The following is a 17,289-nucleotide window of genomic DNA, read 5'->3' as shown; positions in this document are numbered from 1 at the left end:
GTGCACCCTGGGCCCCGGGATGCATGACTGAGTCAGCCGTGCTATTCTCAGACCCCCCGAGCTCCCCGAGGACCGGGAGAGGCCCCTTCTGAAGGCCTGTGCTATAGCCGCTATGGAGAATTTCAGCCACGGACATTCTCTCCTCTGGAGCAGCTCCCTGGGAACTGGTGCCAGCCCACTTTGGATGGGGTACTGTGGTCCAAGGTCATTTGTATCACAGCGTCTAGATGTCCTACATATGCATTTTATTCTAGCAGGAAAAGAAGTGGCAAAGCCACTGGTTGGTTCTCAAGTCTTTCTAAAATGTCTTTACAGGCTTTTGCCTTCTTAAAGTAGATTATTAACTGTCTTTTCTAAATGATATGGGGTGATTATTAGGATACCAATTACGATATGATGTGACAGTGATGTGATGCCCACAGGCACTGAGGTGGAGTGTAAGATGGGGATGAGTGACCCTGGGCCCCCTCTCACCTCCGCACCTGTCTCTGTCTCTACCCCAAACTGGCCTGGCTGCCTGGCTTCTCCCGTCTCCGGTCTATTCGCCACCCAGTGACCAGAGTCCACTTCCTGAAATGTTACCTACATCATCTTATTTCCCCATTTGAAACCAGTCAGGTGCTCCTTCCTTTTTTTGCAGTACGCGGGCCTCTCACTGCTGTGGCCTCTCCCGTTGCGGAGCACAGGCTCCGGACACGCAGGCTCAGCGGCCATGGCTCACGGGCCCAGCCGCTCCGCGGCATGTGGGATCTTCCCGGACCGGGGCACGAACCCATGTCCCCTGCATCGGCAGGCAGACTCTCAACCACTGCGCCACCAGGGAAGCCCAGGTGCTCCTTCTCTGACTTAAGAGCAAGCCTGCAGTCTTCGCCGTGGCCCCGAGCCCTGACGTTGCTTCATAGCCACCTTGCTCCGTGCCCCTCTCTGCCAGCACCCAGCGACGTGCTGGCTCCTAGACCTCATTGCAGGGACCTGCCTGCTCGCCTCTGCCTGCCTGAAGGCCACGCCTACTCCTCCACGCTCTCGCCCATGGTCTGCCACTCCGATGCTGATGAGAACATCAGCATCCTCTTCTCAGAGAGGGTTACTGACTCCTCTCGGTCTGAACTAGGACCATGTGTCAGACTCTCATCAAAGGAAAGACCAGGGCTTCCCTGGTGGCGCAGTGGTTGAGAGTCCGCCTGCCGATGCGGGGGATACGGGATCGTGCCCCAGTCCGGGAGGATCCCACATGCCGCGGAGTGGCTGGGCCCGTGAGCCATGGCCGCTGAGCCTGTGCATCCGGAGCCTGTGCTCCGCAACGGGAGAGGCCACAACAGTGAGAGGCCCGAGTACCGCAAAAAAAAAAAAAAAAAGGAAAGACCAGCAGCTTGTCATGGGGGTCTCCACAGCCCATGTTACAGCACCAGTGTGTGCTTTGGGCCATGAGCAATTTGAGCTCAGTGTGTGTTGTGTGTGTGACACCGGCTCTCTCCCTGTCTTGAGGATGTTTCTGTGTCCCTCAGGGCTCAGCGTGCTCTACTTCCTGTTCCTGGTGTTCCTGCTCTTCCTGAACTTTGAGCAGGTTAAATCCCTGATGTACTGGCTAGATCCGAACCTTCGATATGCCACAAGGGAAGCAGATATCATGGTACGTACTTGTCTGCTGTGTCTTAGAGAAACTGGTTGACTCTTGGGTATAGCAGGTAATTGATTTCACATTTTAAATTGGTCCTTCTCCATATTTCCTATGTAGATATCTAAACACCAGGTCTCTGGGCAGGTTGGTGCAGTGCGTGGTTCCATGAATGGTACAGTCCAGGGAAATGAACCCTCTCTTGGCCCAAAGCGGGTGGTAGGAAGATGTGAATATTATCATCCGGCAGCCGTGGGTGGGAATTGCGCCTCTGACACTTGTAAGCTGTAGGACCTTGGGCTACGAACTTATAGCCTATTCCATCTTTTGTAAAGTGAAATAATACTTACCTTGGAAGTTTATTGTGAACTAAACGAAGGCCTAACACGATGCCTCGCACACACCAGGTCCTCTGGTGGCAGCTGCTCCTGCTGTGTCAGTGTCACCCTTGGCCTCTCTGCTCCCTGACCCCGGCCCTGATGCTGTGATTCTTCCCACCTGCTTGCCATGAAGGTGCCAGTTGTAATGATGGAGGCCATTTCATTCATTATTTTTATTAAATGACAATAAATACTTCTTTTCTTAGCTAAAACTACTCTGTACTTTGACTTTTAGTGAAGAGACTATTTTATACAGTTCCTTTCCTTTTTTACTTTTTAAAGTGCTTAACATTTAGTGCAGATTGAAGAAACACCTAGTGATGATCAGAAAAGGTGAACAGGCATTTGGACCGTAGATGGGTCCTTGTTTAACAAACAAAAAAGCCATACCGAGGGACTTAATAAACAGTCCAAGAAGTGATCATTCCAGCATAGTTGAGGTTGGTCAGACCCTTCTTGGAATGGTGTTTCCAGATTTTATCTTTATCTTTTATAAAGGACAAGCTAAAGACAAAAATAAGAATGCCAAAAATTATTTAAAAGTGTCAAGGAGAAAAGTCCGTCTTGGAGTTTCTTCCTCTAAGAAAGAGAATGGTACAGGGTGATGTACAGCTTCTAATGATGCTGATAATGACAGTTACAGTGAGGTTGACAGCAGTTGCTGACTGTGGATTGTCTGCTCTGCCAGACAGTGTGCTGAGTGCGTTATATACAGTCTATATGTTAATGCCTCCATTTGACCAAGGAGGAAATAGAAGCTTAATATAAGATCCCTCTGGGTCCAAAACCTACATTTCCCCTTAAGCCTGTGCCTCAAGCATATAGTTATTATAATAACAAGTGTTTGACACTCACAGGCATCTTACAAAATGGAGATTGGGAGAAGGATATCCCAGATTATATTTCCCCCTGCAAGTTTCCTGGGTTTTTAAGCAAAATTGGTCATATTATGAAGTAAACTAACTTCAGGTGGATTTGTTGTTGTGTCTCTCAGTCTTGTTCTCACAGTCAGTGGGGGGAGGTTGAATCTAATAATACTTTGACACCTACCTTCCTTAGGAATTTGACATCACAGGGACATCCGATTGTCACAATTACAGCCCCAAAAGAGCTGAAACCGGCATTTAAAACTAGTTTTCAAGGATTGGCTAATTCTTTCTTGCCAAACAAAGCCTGAGGCTGTTTTCAAGTTCTGCAGTTCCAGGTGGTGGTAGACCAGCCTCAGTCTTCTCCATCTCCAATCCCTTATCACTTTTTACTTCCTTAAAGGAATCTTTTACAGTTCTAAGGATCTGTTCATTGATGGCTGTAGAGCAACGCATTCCCTTGTTAGAACCAGTGGTAAGGAGAAGCGCCTTTATGCAAGACAGAAGCCTTTAGTTGCCTGGCTCCAGGAGCCCTCTGCCTTCCCCGTCCCTTCAGTTGTCACTATTCCTAATCCTGATGCCAGGCTCTAGTCCGTGCCTGGTATCACACATTGAAATTCAGACTCCCTTTTCCCTTAAAATTAACATTATAACTTGGAGTTCGGGAGGGCAGTCATTGAAATCCTGTTAGAGGCAGTCTTTTGTATAATTGGAAACTTTGCTATGTTCCTAAATATTTATTCTATTCAAAAATATGTGTTCTAAGCTTCAGACAAGCTTTGTGAGCACATCTGAATTGGAGATTGGGTGGTATGAGCAGCAGTCTTCCATTTAGTAAATACTCGCTGAGCTTTTCCTACGTGCTAGACACCGTGCTGGTGGTAGTGGGGAAGAGGGTAGGCCCAATCGCTCCCTGTCCCCTTGGAGCTTAGACTCTAGAAGAAGGCAAATTAAACAAATTATCATTGGCTCTTTTTCTAAGAGAGTTGTCTAAGACAACTCCAATAATTTTTTAAAATTTTATCAATACAGGCCCAATCTTCTTTCATTCCACTCTCCCACTGCCGCCAACACACACATATCTTGCATTGTTATCAGACATTATATCCAAATATATGGATTTTTTAAAACATAATCACAATGCCATTTTCAGTCGCTTAAAGGTAACAGTATGCAGCGTTCACATTTCCCCACCTCGTAAAGTTTTTTTTACAGTTGATTTGTTCAAATTAGGATCCAGACAAGGTCCCCACATTGCCTTTGTTGCAGCTCTTAATCTGCAGTCCCTCCATACCATTTTTCATCCTCGAAGTTTGTTTGTCAAAGAAGCCACATTGTTTATTTTATGGAGCTTCTCAAGTCTGGATTTTGTAGCTTGCATTTCCAGGGTGTCATTAACATATCTCTCTGTCCCCCTGTATTTTCTATTAACTGGAAGTTAGATGTAGAGGCTGGATGGGGTCCAGATTGCAGTCCAGTTTCCATGGCAGGGCTGCTCATAGATGGTGCTATGTATCACGCTAAGAGCCACACGGTGTCTAGGTGTCTCTCTTTTATAACATTAAGCTTGATCATAGGGTCAGGAGGTCAGCATCAATTGTAAGATGCACCATCAATTACAAGTATGACTTTGGGAAGGGGAAAAGGGAAACCTTATATGTGCACCAAACATTGTAATATGTTAAAATATCCACCCAATTCTCAAAATGCTAAATGTGAAAAAGATGTGACCTAGAATCAAGAAAGCACAATGTGGGGGAGGGGTTCCCACACTTGGAAGGGCCCACTCACGGCAAGGGAATCAGCACAGACAGGGAGAGACCTTCGGGGGGTTGGGGGATCTGAGGGGAACGCAGCCAGCGGCTCCCCCGCCTGCTTGGCCCCGGGCCTGAAACTCTGCCCTCCAGGGTCCCCTCTGGCCGCAGAGGTCCTGAGCCTAAGCCCTGCCTCCCAGAGCCTCTTCTGGCTTTTTTTTTTTCTGTTGTGGTCCTGTTTTGTTCTTGTTTCATTCTTATTTTTATTTTTTCTAATATATGTTTTATTTTTGTAATTTTATTTTATTTTTTATTCTTTGTTATTGTTCTGCTCCTTTTTGTTTGTTGCCCTTTTCTTGTTTTTTTTTTGTGGCACTGTGCGGCGTGTGGGGCCTCTTGGTTCCCAGGCTGGGGGTCGGGCCTGAGCTCCTGTGGGAGGAGCACTGAGTCCAAACGACTGGACTAACAGAGAACTTCAGGCCCAGGGAATATTACTTGGTGTGAGCTCTCCTGGAGGTCCTCATCGCGGCACCAAAACCCGGCTCCACTGCCTGCAAACTCCAGTGCTGGAAGCCTCAGGCCAAACAACCAGCAAAACAGGATGCAGCCCCACCCATCAAAAAAATGAGACAACAAAAATATATGTTACAGAAGAAGGAGCAAGGTAAAAACCTACAAGACCAAATAAATGAAGAGGAAATAGGCAATCTACCTGAAAAAGAATTCAGAGTAATGATAGTAATGATGATCCCAAATCTTGGAAATAGAATGGAGGCAAGGATCAAGAAAATACAAGAAATGTTTAACAAGGACCTAGAAGAACTAAAGAACAAACAAAAAGTGATGAACAACACAATAACTGAAATGAAAAATACACTAGAAGGAATCAATAGCAGAATAACTGAGGCAGAAAATATAGCAAATCTGGAGCAAATAAGTGAGCCTGAATATAGAATGGTGGAAATAACTGTGGAGGAGCAGAAGAAAGAAGAAAGAATGAAAAGAAATGAGGACAATCTCAGAGACATCTGGAACAATGTTAAACGCACCAACGTTTGAATTACAGGGACCCCAGAAGAAGAAAAGAAAGAGAAAGGGTTTGAGAAAATATTTGAAGAGATTATAGTCGAAAACTTCCCTGACATGGGGAAGGAAATAGCCACCCAAGTCCAGGAAACACAGAGAGTCCCATATAGGATAAATCTAAGGAGAAACATGCTGAGACACATATTAATCAAACTAACAAAAATTAAATTCAAAGAAAAAAAAATAAAAACAGCAAGGGAAATCAACAAATAACATACAAGGAAATCCCCATAAGGTTATCAGCTGATTTTTCAGCAGAAATTCTGCAGGCCAGAGGGAGTGGCAGGATATACTTAAAGTGATGAAAGGGAAAAACCTACAACCAAGGTTAATCTACCCAGCAAGGATCTCATTCAGATTCAACAGAGAAATCAAAAGCTTTACAGACAAAAAAAGCTAAGAGAATTCAGCACCACCAAACCAGCTCTACAGCAAATGCTAAAGGAACTTCTGTAAGTGGGAAAAACAAGAGAAGAAAAGGACCTACAAAAACAAACCCAAAACAATTAAGAAAATGGTCATAGGAATGTACATATCGATAATTACCTTAAACGTGAATGGATTAAATGCTCCAACCAAAAGACACAGGCTTGCTGAATGGATACAAAAACAAGACCCATCTATATGCTGTCTACAAGAGACCCACTTCAGATCTAGGGACACATACAGACTGAAAGTGAGGGGATGGAAAAAGATATTCCATGCAAATGGAAATCAAAAGAAAGCTGGGATAGCAATACTCATATCCGATAAAATAGACTTTAAAATAAAGAATGTTACAAGAGACAAGGAAGGACACTACATAATGATCAAGGGATCAATCCAAGAAGAAGATATAACAATTATAAATATATATGCACCCAACATAGGAACACCTCAATACATAAGGCAACTGCTAACAGCTATAAAAGAGGAAATCGACAGTAACACAATAATAGTGGGGGACTTTAACACCTCACTTACACCAATGGACAGATTATCCAGACAGAAAATAAACAAGGAAATACAAGCTTTAAATTACACAATAGACCAGATAGACTTAGTTGGTATTTACAGAGCATTCCACCTGAAAGCAGCAGAATACACTTTCTTCTCAAGTGCACACGGAACATTCTCCAGGATATATCACATCTTGGATTACAAATCAGGCCTTGGTAAGTTTAAGAAAATTGAAATTGTATCAAGCATCTTTTCTGACCACGATGCTGTGAGACTAGATATCAATTACAGCAAAAAAACTGTAAAAAACACAAACACATGGAGACTAAACAATATGCTACCAAATAACCAAGAGATCACTGAAGAAATCAAAGAGGAAATTTTAAAAAATACCTAGAAACAAATGACAGTGAAAACACGATGACCCAAAACCTATGCGACGCAGCAAAAGCAGTTCTAAGAGGGAAGTTTATAGCAATTTACTCTCACCTCAAGAAACAAGGAAAACCTCAAACAATCTAACCTTACACCTGAAGCAACTAGAGAAAAAGAACAAAAAAAACCCCAAAGTTAGTGGAAGGAAAGAAATCATAAATATCAGAGCAGAAATAAATGAAATAGAAAACAACAGCAAAGATCAATAAAACTAAAAGTTGGTTCTTTGAGAAGATAAACAAAATTGATTAAACTTTAGCCAGACTCCTCAAGAAAAGAAGGGACAGGACTCAAGTCAGTAAAATTAGAAATGAAAAAGGAGAAGTTACAACTGGCACTACATAAATACAAAAGATCATAAGAGACTACTACAAGCAACTCTATGCCAATCAAATGGACAACCTGGAAAAATAGACAAATTCTTAGAAAGGTACAACCTTCCAAAACTGAACCAGGAAGAAATAGAAAATATAAACAGACCAATCCCAAGTAATGAAATTGAAACTATATTTAAAAATCTTCCAACAAACAAAAGTCCAGGGCCAGATGGCTTCACAGGCAAATTCTATCAAACATTTAGAGAAGAGCTAACACCCATCCTTCTCAAACTCTTGCAAAAAGTTGCAGAGGGAGAAACACTCCCAAACTCATTCTACAAGACCACCATCACCCTGATACCAAAACCAGACAAAGATATCACAAAAAAAGAAAACTACAGGCCAATATCACTGATGAATATAGATGCAAAAATCCTGAACAAAATACTAGCAGACAGAATCCAACAACACATTAAAAGGGTCATACACCATGATCAAGTGGGATTTATCCCAGGGATGCAAGTGATACAGCCACTGGAGAACAGTATGGAGTCTCCTTAAGAAACTAAAAATAGAACTACCATATGACCCAGCAATCCCATTACTGGGCATATACCCTGAGAAAACCACAATTCAAAAGGACACATGTACCCCAATGTTCATTGCAGTACTATCTACAATAGCCAGGACATGGAAGCAACCTAAATGTCCAACGGCAGGGGAATGGATAAAGAAGGTGTGGTACCTATATATGGAATATTACTCAGCCATAGAAAGGAATGAAATTGGGTCATTTTTAGAGATGTGATTTTTAGAGTCTGTCATACAGAGTGAAGAAAGTCAGAAAGAAAAAAACAAATATCATACATTAATGCATATATGTGGAATCTAGAAAAATGGTACAGATGAGCCTATTTGCAGGGAAGGAATAGAGATGCAGATGTAGAAAATAGATGTGTGGACACAGGGGGCCTGAGGCAGTAGGTGGTGGGACGAATTGGGAGATTAGGATTGACACATACACACTACCATTTGTAAAACTGATAGCTAGTGGGAACCTGCTGTGTAGCACCGGGAGCTCAGCTCGGTGCTCTGTGACTACCTGGATGGGTGGGATCGGGTTGGGAGAGTGAGGTCAAGAGGAGGAGAGGGCTTCCCTGGTGGCCCAGTGGTTGGGAGTCAGCCTGCCGATGCAGGGGACACGGGTTCATGCCCCGGTCTGGGAAGATCCTACATGCCACGGAGCGGCTGGGCCCGTGAGCCATGGCCGCTGAGCCTGCGCGTCTGGAGCCTGTGCTCCGCAACGGGAGAGGCCACAACAGTGAGAGGCCCGCGTACCGCAAAAAAAAAAAAAAAAAATTCCTCCAAGGTTGAAAGAGCAGATGGGAACCTGTGCTGTCTGTGGGCAAATAATTTCCAAAGAGAGGACCCTAAAGAAGGTGGAGTACGTGTGTTCTTTCTGCTTCTAAGGTCACCACCTTCCCCAGGGAGGAAGGCAGGAGGCCCAGAGATCCTTCCACACTGGGAAGGCTGTCTTCCCAGACACTCGCCCCCCCAAACATACACACACCCAAAATGGTCTGATTTGTGATCTGCAAAATCATTTTGTATGTAGAGAATCGATTACAGAGAGATCAGTTAAAATCTGCAGTCTTAAGCTAGAGCTGGGTAGTCAGGTGCTTATCAGAGCATCATGTATACATTTCATAGTTGTAGAAAGCTACTGCAGGCATCTAAGCAAGAAATAACAGTGGTGGTGAGATAGACAGAGGAAACAACACTTGGAGAGGTAAAATGAATAGGACTTGGTGTTTGGTTAAGTGTGGGCAAACAAGGGAGAGGGTGGAGCCACCCAGATCAGCGATCCGCCAGTTCGGAGGTGGGCAGAATCTGTCATTCCCTGCTGCTTACTTCCACCTCCCCAAGACTTGGCTTCCCCACCTCTGTGTCCTCATTTCACACCTTGTCCTCCCGCTTCCAGGGGTTCGTGCCTGCGTATGCTGCTCCCCGTCTGCATTAGACCACGGTGTCCTGCATCCCTTCTAGCATCAGGAGCTCGGGATCTTCCAGATGTGATTATTGGCAGATTTGTTCATAATAATTATATGCCAGTAGACACATTTGGTTCTTTATGATTTTCAAAGTGCCTTTACATTTGTTGAACACATAAATATTCTCCCAGAGAACAGTAGAAAGGCCTCCAAAGTGGTCTTCAACCCATGATTCCCTTAAGAACAGATTTCTGAAAACAGAACTTAGCCCTTTCTTATCTAACCCTAAGCAGCCCACTCTGGAGTAAATAAGAGGATAGGGTGGGTGAGGAATTTGGGGTTGACTGAGCCTTAAGCTCTCCTTAAGCTTTAAGCTGTCCTTAACCTAACCTGTTACTGCTTTAGCCCAAGGGTGTTTCTCTGTCCGTCTGTGATTCGTGGGACAGGCACGTGCTCCAGAGCCTGGAAAGAGAACTTTCATCTCATGGCAGTGCAGTTTGGTCTTTTTAAGGCTTATCTTGACTCACCCCTATTGATTTTTTTCCTCTTTTCTCTAGATTTCCCACGTACACATCATAATACCACATCAGAAAGTTTCTCAAAAAAATACAATTTTTAAAAATGTCCTTTCAGCTTTGCAAATTAAAATGGATTAGGTCTGAGAAAGTCTTCAGAAGTCTGATGCGGTGGGTTTCAGAAGAGACATAGGAGCACCATGGTGCTCTCTTGGCTCCCTCAGAAAGTATTGCTTCTAAAATTTGAAAATATACTTCATAGGAACTGTCAGCTGGTTGAGGTCTTACTCCTTCCTATCAGATTAATTTGGGGAAAAAAGAATGTGAAATGTAGAGCTTCCTGAGAAATGTTGTCATATGATAATTACTTCATAATAAACACAGAAATATAAGGAAGTTGATTTAAAATGACTTTAAAATATATTAAAAATGAAAAGATTAGAAGTGGAACCTAAATTCTTAAAAGCTTTATAATGTTTTAATATTTAAATTATGTAATATTTGATACATTTTTGGGTGGAAGAGTAATTCTGTTTTCTTCTAATTTCTGAAGTTGGATGTTTCAGCTTTTCTTGTTTCCTAATAAAAATATTTAAGGCTTTATATTTTCCTCTAACCTCTGCTTAACTGCATCTCATCATTTTGATGTGTAATGTTTTCCTTATCATTTAATACTGAATATATTTAAATTCCTATTATAATTTCTCTTTTACTCCATGATATTTAGAGATACGTTTTAAAATTTCTGAACCTATTGGGTTTCTATTTATTCTTTATTTGTTGGGATTCTATTTATGTTTTTGTTAATGGCTTTAACACAGTTGCCCTGTGGGCAAGTGACATGGGCTATATGATACCACTTCTTTTTTTATATAAAATTATTTATTTATTTATTTATTTATTTATTAATATTTGTGGCTGCGTTGGGTCTTCGTTGCTGCACACGGGCTTTCTCTAGTTGCAGCAAGTGGGGGCTACTCTTCGTCGCAGTGGCTTCTCTTGTTGTGGAGCACGGGCTCTAGGCACACGGAGTCAGTAGTTGTGGCATGCAGGCTCAGTAGTTGTGGCTCGCAGACTCAGTAGTTGTGGTGCATAGGCTTAGTTGCTCCACGGCATGTAGGATCTTCCCAGACCAGGGCTCGAACCCGTGTCCCCTGCATTAGCAGGTGGATTCTTAACCACTGAGCCACCAAGGAAGTCCCGATACCACTTCTTTAAGATGGGTTAAGCCTTTGTAAAATGGTTTTGCTTCCCACTTTAACCAAGCTTTTGCAATTCAGAGGAAAGCAATTCTGGTGTATAAACTCTAATACTTGTCCATTTTTCCTCAAGCATCTTCAGTTACCAAAACTTTTTATTGGGTAGGACATATATTAATTATCAAGATCATATCAGTTCTTTTCATTTTATTGTCCAAATCCTGGAAGCAAGTTGATTTCTAGAGTATTACTAATTATTTCCTTTTTAATTTAAACAGGAGTATGCTGTGAACTGCCATGTTATCACCTGGGAGAGGATTATCAGCCATTTTGATATATTTGCCTTTGGACATTTCTGGGGCTGGGCTATGAAGGCCTTGCTGATCCGTAGTTATGGTCTCTGCTGGACAATCAGTATTACCTGGGAGCTGACTGAGGTAAGAAGGGAGTGTGGGCTGCTATCTAGATGCTATAGTGTGGACAGTTTATATGCAGGAAGAAGATAGTCCATCAGTTAAGAGTCAAGTAATCCATTCTGCAGCTCCTGTGGTACAAAACTGTTTAAATCCCCAAGGGATATTTTATACCTGCGTCAAACAAACAGAGAAACTCCTTGTCAACTTAAGGTCTGCTCTGGCTCACAAGTCTTAAAGAGAAACAAATGGAATCCAGCTAAAGAAGGAAGTTAAAATCCTCAGCAAGATAATTCAGTGGCATTGAGGACACCTACTAAGAAGTTCATAGGTAGTTTACCCACTAACTAGTTTCCAGTTAAATAGAATTGTGGTGTTTGGGAATTATGAGGCCATCCGGGACATTGTGTCACTTAAAAATGGATTCCCAGTGTAGCTCAAATATCACAGTCATCAAAAGTTTGTCTCATTCAATGAATGAAAGAGATATATTCTTGAAAAACTATTACCGAAATGATATTTTGGGAACTAATTCATTTATTGTTCAGTTATTATGTTATTCTTAATCATTCCCAGGGGACAAAATTTGGCGATGTGCAGTTATTTCTTGATGCCAGTCATTGTCCTGACCCTAACTTTTAGCAAAGCATGCCAGTTAGATATTTGCTTCTATTAGTGTTCCTCTCATGGCCCTAAGGCTAGAAGCCCGAGTTCAGGGTGTGGGCAGGGTTGGTTCCTTCAGAACCTGTCCCAAGCCTCTCTTAGGCCTCTGCTCATGGTTTGCTGGTCATCTTTGGTGTTCCTTGGCTTGTAGATCACCACAATCTCCACCTCCATCTTCACGTGGCCTTCTCCCTGCATGCGTTCACATGGCATTCTTTTCGTAAGGACACCAGTCATGTTGGATTAGGGGCCGACCTCCTCCAGTACGACCCCTTCTCAACTGTTACATCTGCAGTGACTGCATTTCCAAATAAGCTCACATTATAAGGTCCCGGAGCTTAGGACTTCCAACGTATGGATTTTTGAGGGGGAACGATTCAACCCGTAACAGCGCCCAGCACTGTTCATACATCATCCTGAATCTTCACATAACCCAGAAGGGCAGTGTGTATTCCCAGTGTCCTGATGGGAACCAGAGCTCAGAGCCAGGAGTGGATCCAGAGGTGCTTGACGGGGAGTGCGGCCCGTGCTCCTGCCCTCGTACCACGGGCTCCCTCTAACTTGCAGGCATCTTCAGGACCTCACCGCCGTGAGACCTGTGCAGGGCACTTGGCCTTCCTCAGCCTCCCTTGCTTCCTCCTCTGCCCGCCCCCCTCCTCCCCCCACTGGGCCTCTTGCGCCTCCCTTTTCCTGGTGGCTCTTTTCTCAACACCTCTCCAGTTCATCCCTCTGCTGCGCTCTCCTCTCTCATCTGAATTTCCCATCTCCTCCCTGCACGCTATCTTTGGCCAAAGTGAACCTTTCACCCCTCAGCCCGATCACCTCCTTCTACTAAAATCTCTTCCCTGTTGGTCCATTGCTCTTAAGACAAAATCCAGGTGCCTTCTGAACCAGCCTCTGACGCCTGGTGTTCGCTGGCCCAGCCCACCTCCCCAGCCTCCTTGAACCCCCTCACCTGCCCTCTGCTCCAGCCAGCTTTGCATTCTTCACTTCAAAGATGCTGTGTCCTTTCCTCCCACAGAGCCTTCCTCTGAGTTCCTCCCTCTCTGCCCTGCTCCCTGCACTGTTTGGGCTCATGTCTGTACACCTAGAAATAGAGCACCTGGCTCTTCTCCTCTGAAACACTCAGCATAGGTTAAATACTTGATAGATGTTTTCTTTTCTGCTAAACGTTATGCCTCAAGAGGGCAGGGCCCATGTCTGCCCAGTCCCAGACCCCAGCGCTCCGCCTCATACATACAGGCAGATGCTCCCGAATCCCTAGGGCGTGAACAAATGTGGCTCCTTCCAGGTCCCCGACTCCGCTCTCTCTGAGCTGTCTCACCCCCGAATCCGGTACTTTCCAGAAAGGCTCCTCGGGCAGACGTATGTCCTCCACATCCCCTACCCAGTATTATTTCAGCAAGTCTGTCGTTGGCTTCTGCAGAAGTTTCTCTCTGCCCCGTGTGAGTTAATGCTCCATGTCATGGCTTGGACCTGGGAATGCAGTCCTGGGTGGTACGTGGCCCGCTGGGGGGGCTTCAGCACACAGCCCCTCGCTGTCACGTGTGGGAGCTGTTCAGTATCTCCTCGGAAGCAGGCACGTCAGGAAGGCAGACTCCTCGTACAATATTTGTATTCTTTTACAATCTATGAAATGCTTTCATGAATAGTTTTAACTTGTAGCATTTATTATATTACTTCAGAGGTTTATAATCATGGGGTTGCCTCTTTCCAGAGAACTGTCAGGCTTTGTCTTTGTAATTTCAGACCTTCTAAAGCGGGCCTTCACACAGCACGCCATGCTGCTTGATACAGCCGATGGGTCCTTTGTTTTGGACAAAACTATTTCCGTAAAAGACTTCTGTTCCACCGTTGATCTCACTGTGCCGTTTTTCTGGAATGTCCTCACCTTCATCTCCATCTCTTGAAATCAGTCATTCCTGTCCTTAATGATCCCACTCCACCCTGTCTTCCTTCCAGAAGTCTACCGCCATTGCCGTCTATCTGAATGAATCTCTTAGTGTCCCTGCTGTTTCAATTTATGTCACCATTGTAACACTTGCCACAGCATGCCTGATTTTGTGTTCTGAATAAGTGTCTGGCCTCTGCCCTTAAGATCAAGAACGTTGATCCATTTTATCTCACCACCTTGTACATCATAGGCACTTAATAAAAGATTATCGCTGCAAATCAGTTAGTGTGAGATTTCCTATTAAGCTAATTTACCACTTACTCACTGTTTTGCCCAAATATCTATAGACCGTTTCTGGGTCCGTGTCATGTTGTCATTAGCCAAGGTAATTTACTGGTAGTATTTTTCAAGATGGGTTATCATTTCTTTAAAGCCCCGTGTCCAAAAAAAGAGGAGCTGTTTGGATTAGCAGTATTTGCAAACCATCCACAGAATAAACAAGAACCTGATTACAGACCTTGGTTTTATTTTATTTTTTTAATACATCAGGAAAACCTAAAATGTCAACAAGTTTTGCTAAGAGAATGTACTATTAAAAGGGAAGTTATGTTTCTGCATGGTACCCCAGGTTTGTTTTTTTCACGTTTGTTTTTTCATCATTGCTTGTGTTTCTCAGCTTTTCTTCATGCATCTTCTGCCCAATTTTGCCGAGTGCTGGTGGGACCAAGTCATTCTGGACATCCTGCTGTGCAACGGTGGTGGCATCTGGCTGGGCATGGTCGTCTGCCGGTTTTTAGAGATGAGGACTTACCACTGGGCAAGCTTCAAGTGAGTCATCTTCCTCCGGGCCCTGAGTCACGGTTTCTCACAATGTAGATTTAACTGCCTCAGTAGCACACAACATGAGTACATTCTCTGATGATAAGGAATAAATTATGCATTAGTAACTGGAACTCAAAAATGATTATAAACCCAGTTTCAGGCATTGATCCAGAAAATGCTAAATCATTTACGAGTTTCTCAAATCCATCCCCTCCTTTTTATCCATATGCCTCAGCCTGAATTCAGACTCCCATGGCTGGATTGATTAGTCCCTTGTCCCCAGGTTAACCCCTCTAAGCCTTCTGCCACCATTGCTTGAATGATCTTCTTAGGAACGTCACATCCATCATGTCATTTCCCTGTGGTGGCTTCTCATGGGCCTTAGGACAAAGTCTATAGGCTTGGCAATTATAAGTCACTTATTTATTCTATCTCAAATTTATTTTGTTATGTGGTGTAAAGGAGAGATTTCACAACGTTATTGTGTTTGATTAACCAGTTTTCCCCGTCCCTTTCATGAATAATCCTTTCTTTGGCCACTGACTTGAAAGGACACTTTTTAATGTATTTCATACAGTATACACTGTAACAAAATCTGTAGCAGTGCTGGGTTTTGCTCCAAGCAAGCTTCATATGCAGTATCTCATTTGAGCCTTACATCAATCCTAGGGATAGACACTGCCATTCTCTTCACTTTAGGGTTGAAGGTACTGAGGCTTCAGTGTAGTTATTTGCCTGAGGATACCCAGCAAGCAGTAGAGTCTGAATTTACATCAGGCTGTCTGGGTCCTTAAACACTCCATAATGCTTCCCTATTTTCATACATGTATGCTTCAAATTCAACTTGAGAATCATCCTGTCAAGTTCCCAAGACGTAAGTGCAACTCATGAACAAAAAAGTCCTGTTGGTCTTAAGTTACATTAAACACATGAATGTATACAGATCAGGTTGGATTAACCTTTTCACTACATTAAGTATTCCAGTTCTCCATCACGCTGTATCTCTGTTTATTCCCATCTTCCTCTACCTCTTTCCATGAAGTTTCACCATTTTTTAGATACAGGTTCTTCGTCATTCTTGTTTATTTTTGGATAGTCTCTGTTTCTTTGTTGTCCTTGTGCCTCACATCTTCTTGCTGGGAGATTTTCTCCCTGCGTGCTTGTTGGTGGGCGGGTGAGTGAGAGAAGGAACAAACCTGGTTTCCTTCTACTCCTCCTTCCCTTCCCCCTCCTCCCTCCCCAAGAATAAAAGGCCTGGCCTGTCTATCCTTATGCCGTCAGCACTTTAAAACGGTGTCTACGACCTAAAGGTCCTCGATATACATCTCTGTTGAGTTTAAAAAATCTTTACCATTTATTTATTTATTTATTTATTTATTTATTTATTTATTTTTTGTGGTACGCGGGCCTTTCACTGCTGTGGCCTCTCCCTTTGCGGAGCACAGGCTCCAGACACGCAGGCTCAGTGGCCATGGCTCACGGGCCCAGCCGCTCCATGGCATGTGGGATCCTCCCGGACCGGGGCACGAACCCGTGTCCCCTGCATCGGCAGGCGGACTCTCAACCACTGCGCCACCAGGGCAGCCCTTTACCATTTATTAAATACTATGACCTTGGATTTCGGCTCTCCTGGTCTAGCACAAGAGGACCAGAATCTACCCCCAACTCTGAGGTTTACAAAGTGAGCCGGAGTCAGCCATTCCCTTTCTCGGAGCCTCAATGTTCTCATTTGTGAAACGTGGGACAATTTGTTTCTATCACAGGAATATGAAATTGAGTGATTTCTAGGATTGAAACTAAGAAAGGTTAAAAATCACTGTCACTCCAAACTGTTCACTTAATTGAGGAAGCTATAGAGTGAGGAAATGCTGTGGGTCACCTCACACATGGAGCATGTTCTCTGTTTTATCAGGGCGCCCCGGAGGCGGGGGCATGGGTGGGAGTGGTGTCCTTCCTGGCCTAGTTCCAGGTGGCTGTCTTTAATGTACCTCAGCTTCTTATGTCACCAGTTCACAAACTGGGGCCTGTGCTGGCGTGGCCAGTCCACTGATGCTCCCCACCTGGCGTGCTGCTCTCAGAGCATCACCTGTGAATAGAGGCCGCTGTTGGAGAGACGTTCAAATAGAAAGGAATCTTTCTGTTCTGAGCATCGGTTGTAAAATAGTCAATGTGTTTTTTACAGTTTTTTGGTTTTTTGTTTCTTCCCCCTCCTATCTCTCTGGATTTCCACCGGAGCTGTTTTCTTCTCACAGGGACATCCACACCACCACCGGGAAAATCAAAAGAGCCGTGCTCCAGTTCACTCCTGCTAGCTGGACCTATGTTCGGTGGTTTGACCCCAAATCTTCATTTCAGAGAGTGGCTGGAATATACCTTTTCATGATCATCTGGCAGGTATTT

At 43.9% G+C, this 17,289-nt stretch overlaps 1 protein-coding gene across 1 annotated transcript in view; it reads left to right on the top strand.

The window, feature by feature from the left end:
• The window catches only part of PTDSS1 (phosphatidylserine synthase 1), a 67,041-nt gene that overhangs the window by 25,755 nt on the left and 23,997 nt on the right, over positions 1-17,289 (top strand). Inside the window, exons 4-7 of the mRNA XM_082601611.1 lie at positions 1,506-1,630; positions 11,376-11,534; positions 14,744-14,895; positions 17,142-17,283. Of these exons, the coding sequence (XP_082457737.1) occupies positions 1,506-1,630; positions 11,376-11,534; positions 14,744-14,895; positions 17,142-17,283 (578 nt within the window). The remainder of the gene's footprint in view (positions 1-1,505; positions 1,631-11,375; positions 11,535-14,743; positions 14,896-17,141; positions 17,284-17,289) is intronic.

The sequence above is a fragment of the Mesoplodon mirus genome, assembly GCF_964341445.2.
Source record: "Mesoplodon mirus genome assembly, chromosome: 16".
NCBI lineage: Eukaryota > Metazoa > Chordata > Mammalia > Artiodactyla > Ziphiidae > Mesoplodon > Mesoplodon mirus.
The sequence above is the reverse complement of the archived record's forward strand: the minus strand, read 5'-3'. Positions and strand labels throughout refer to the sequence as shown.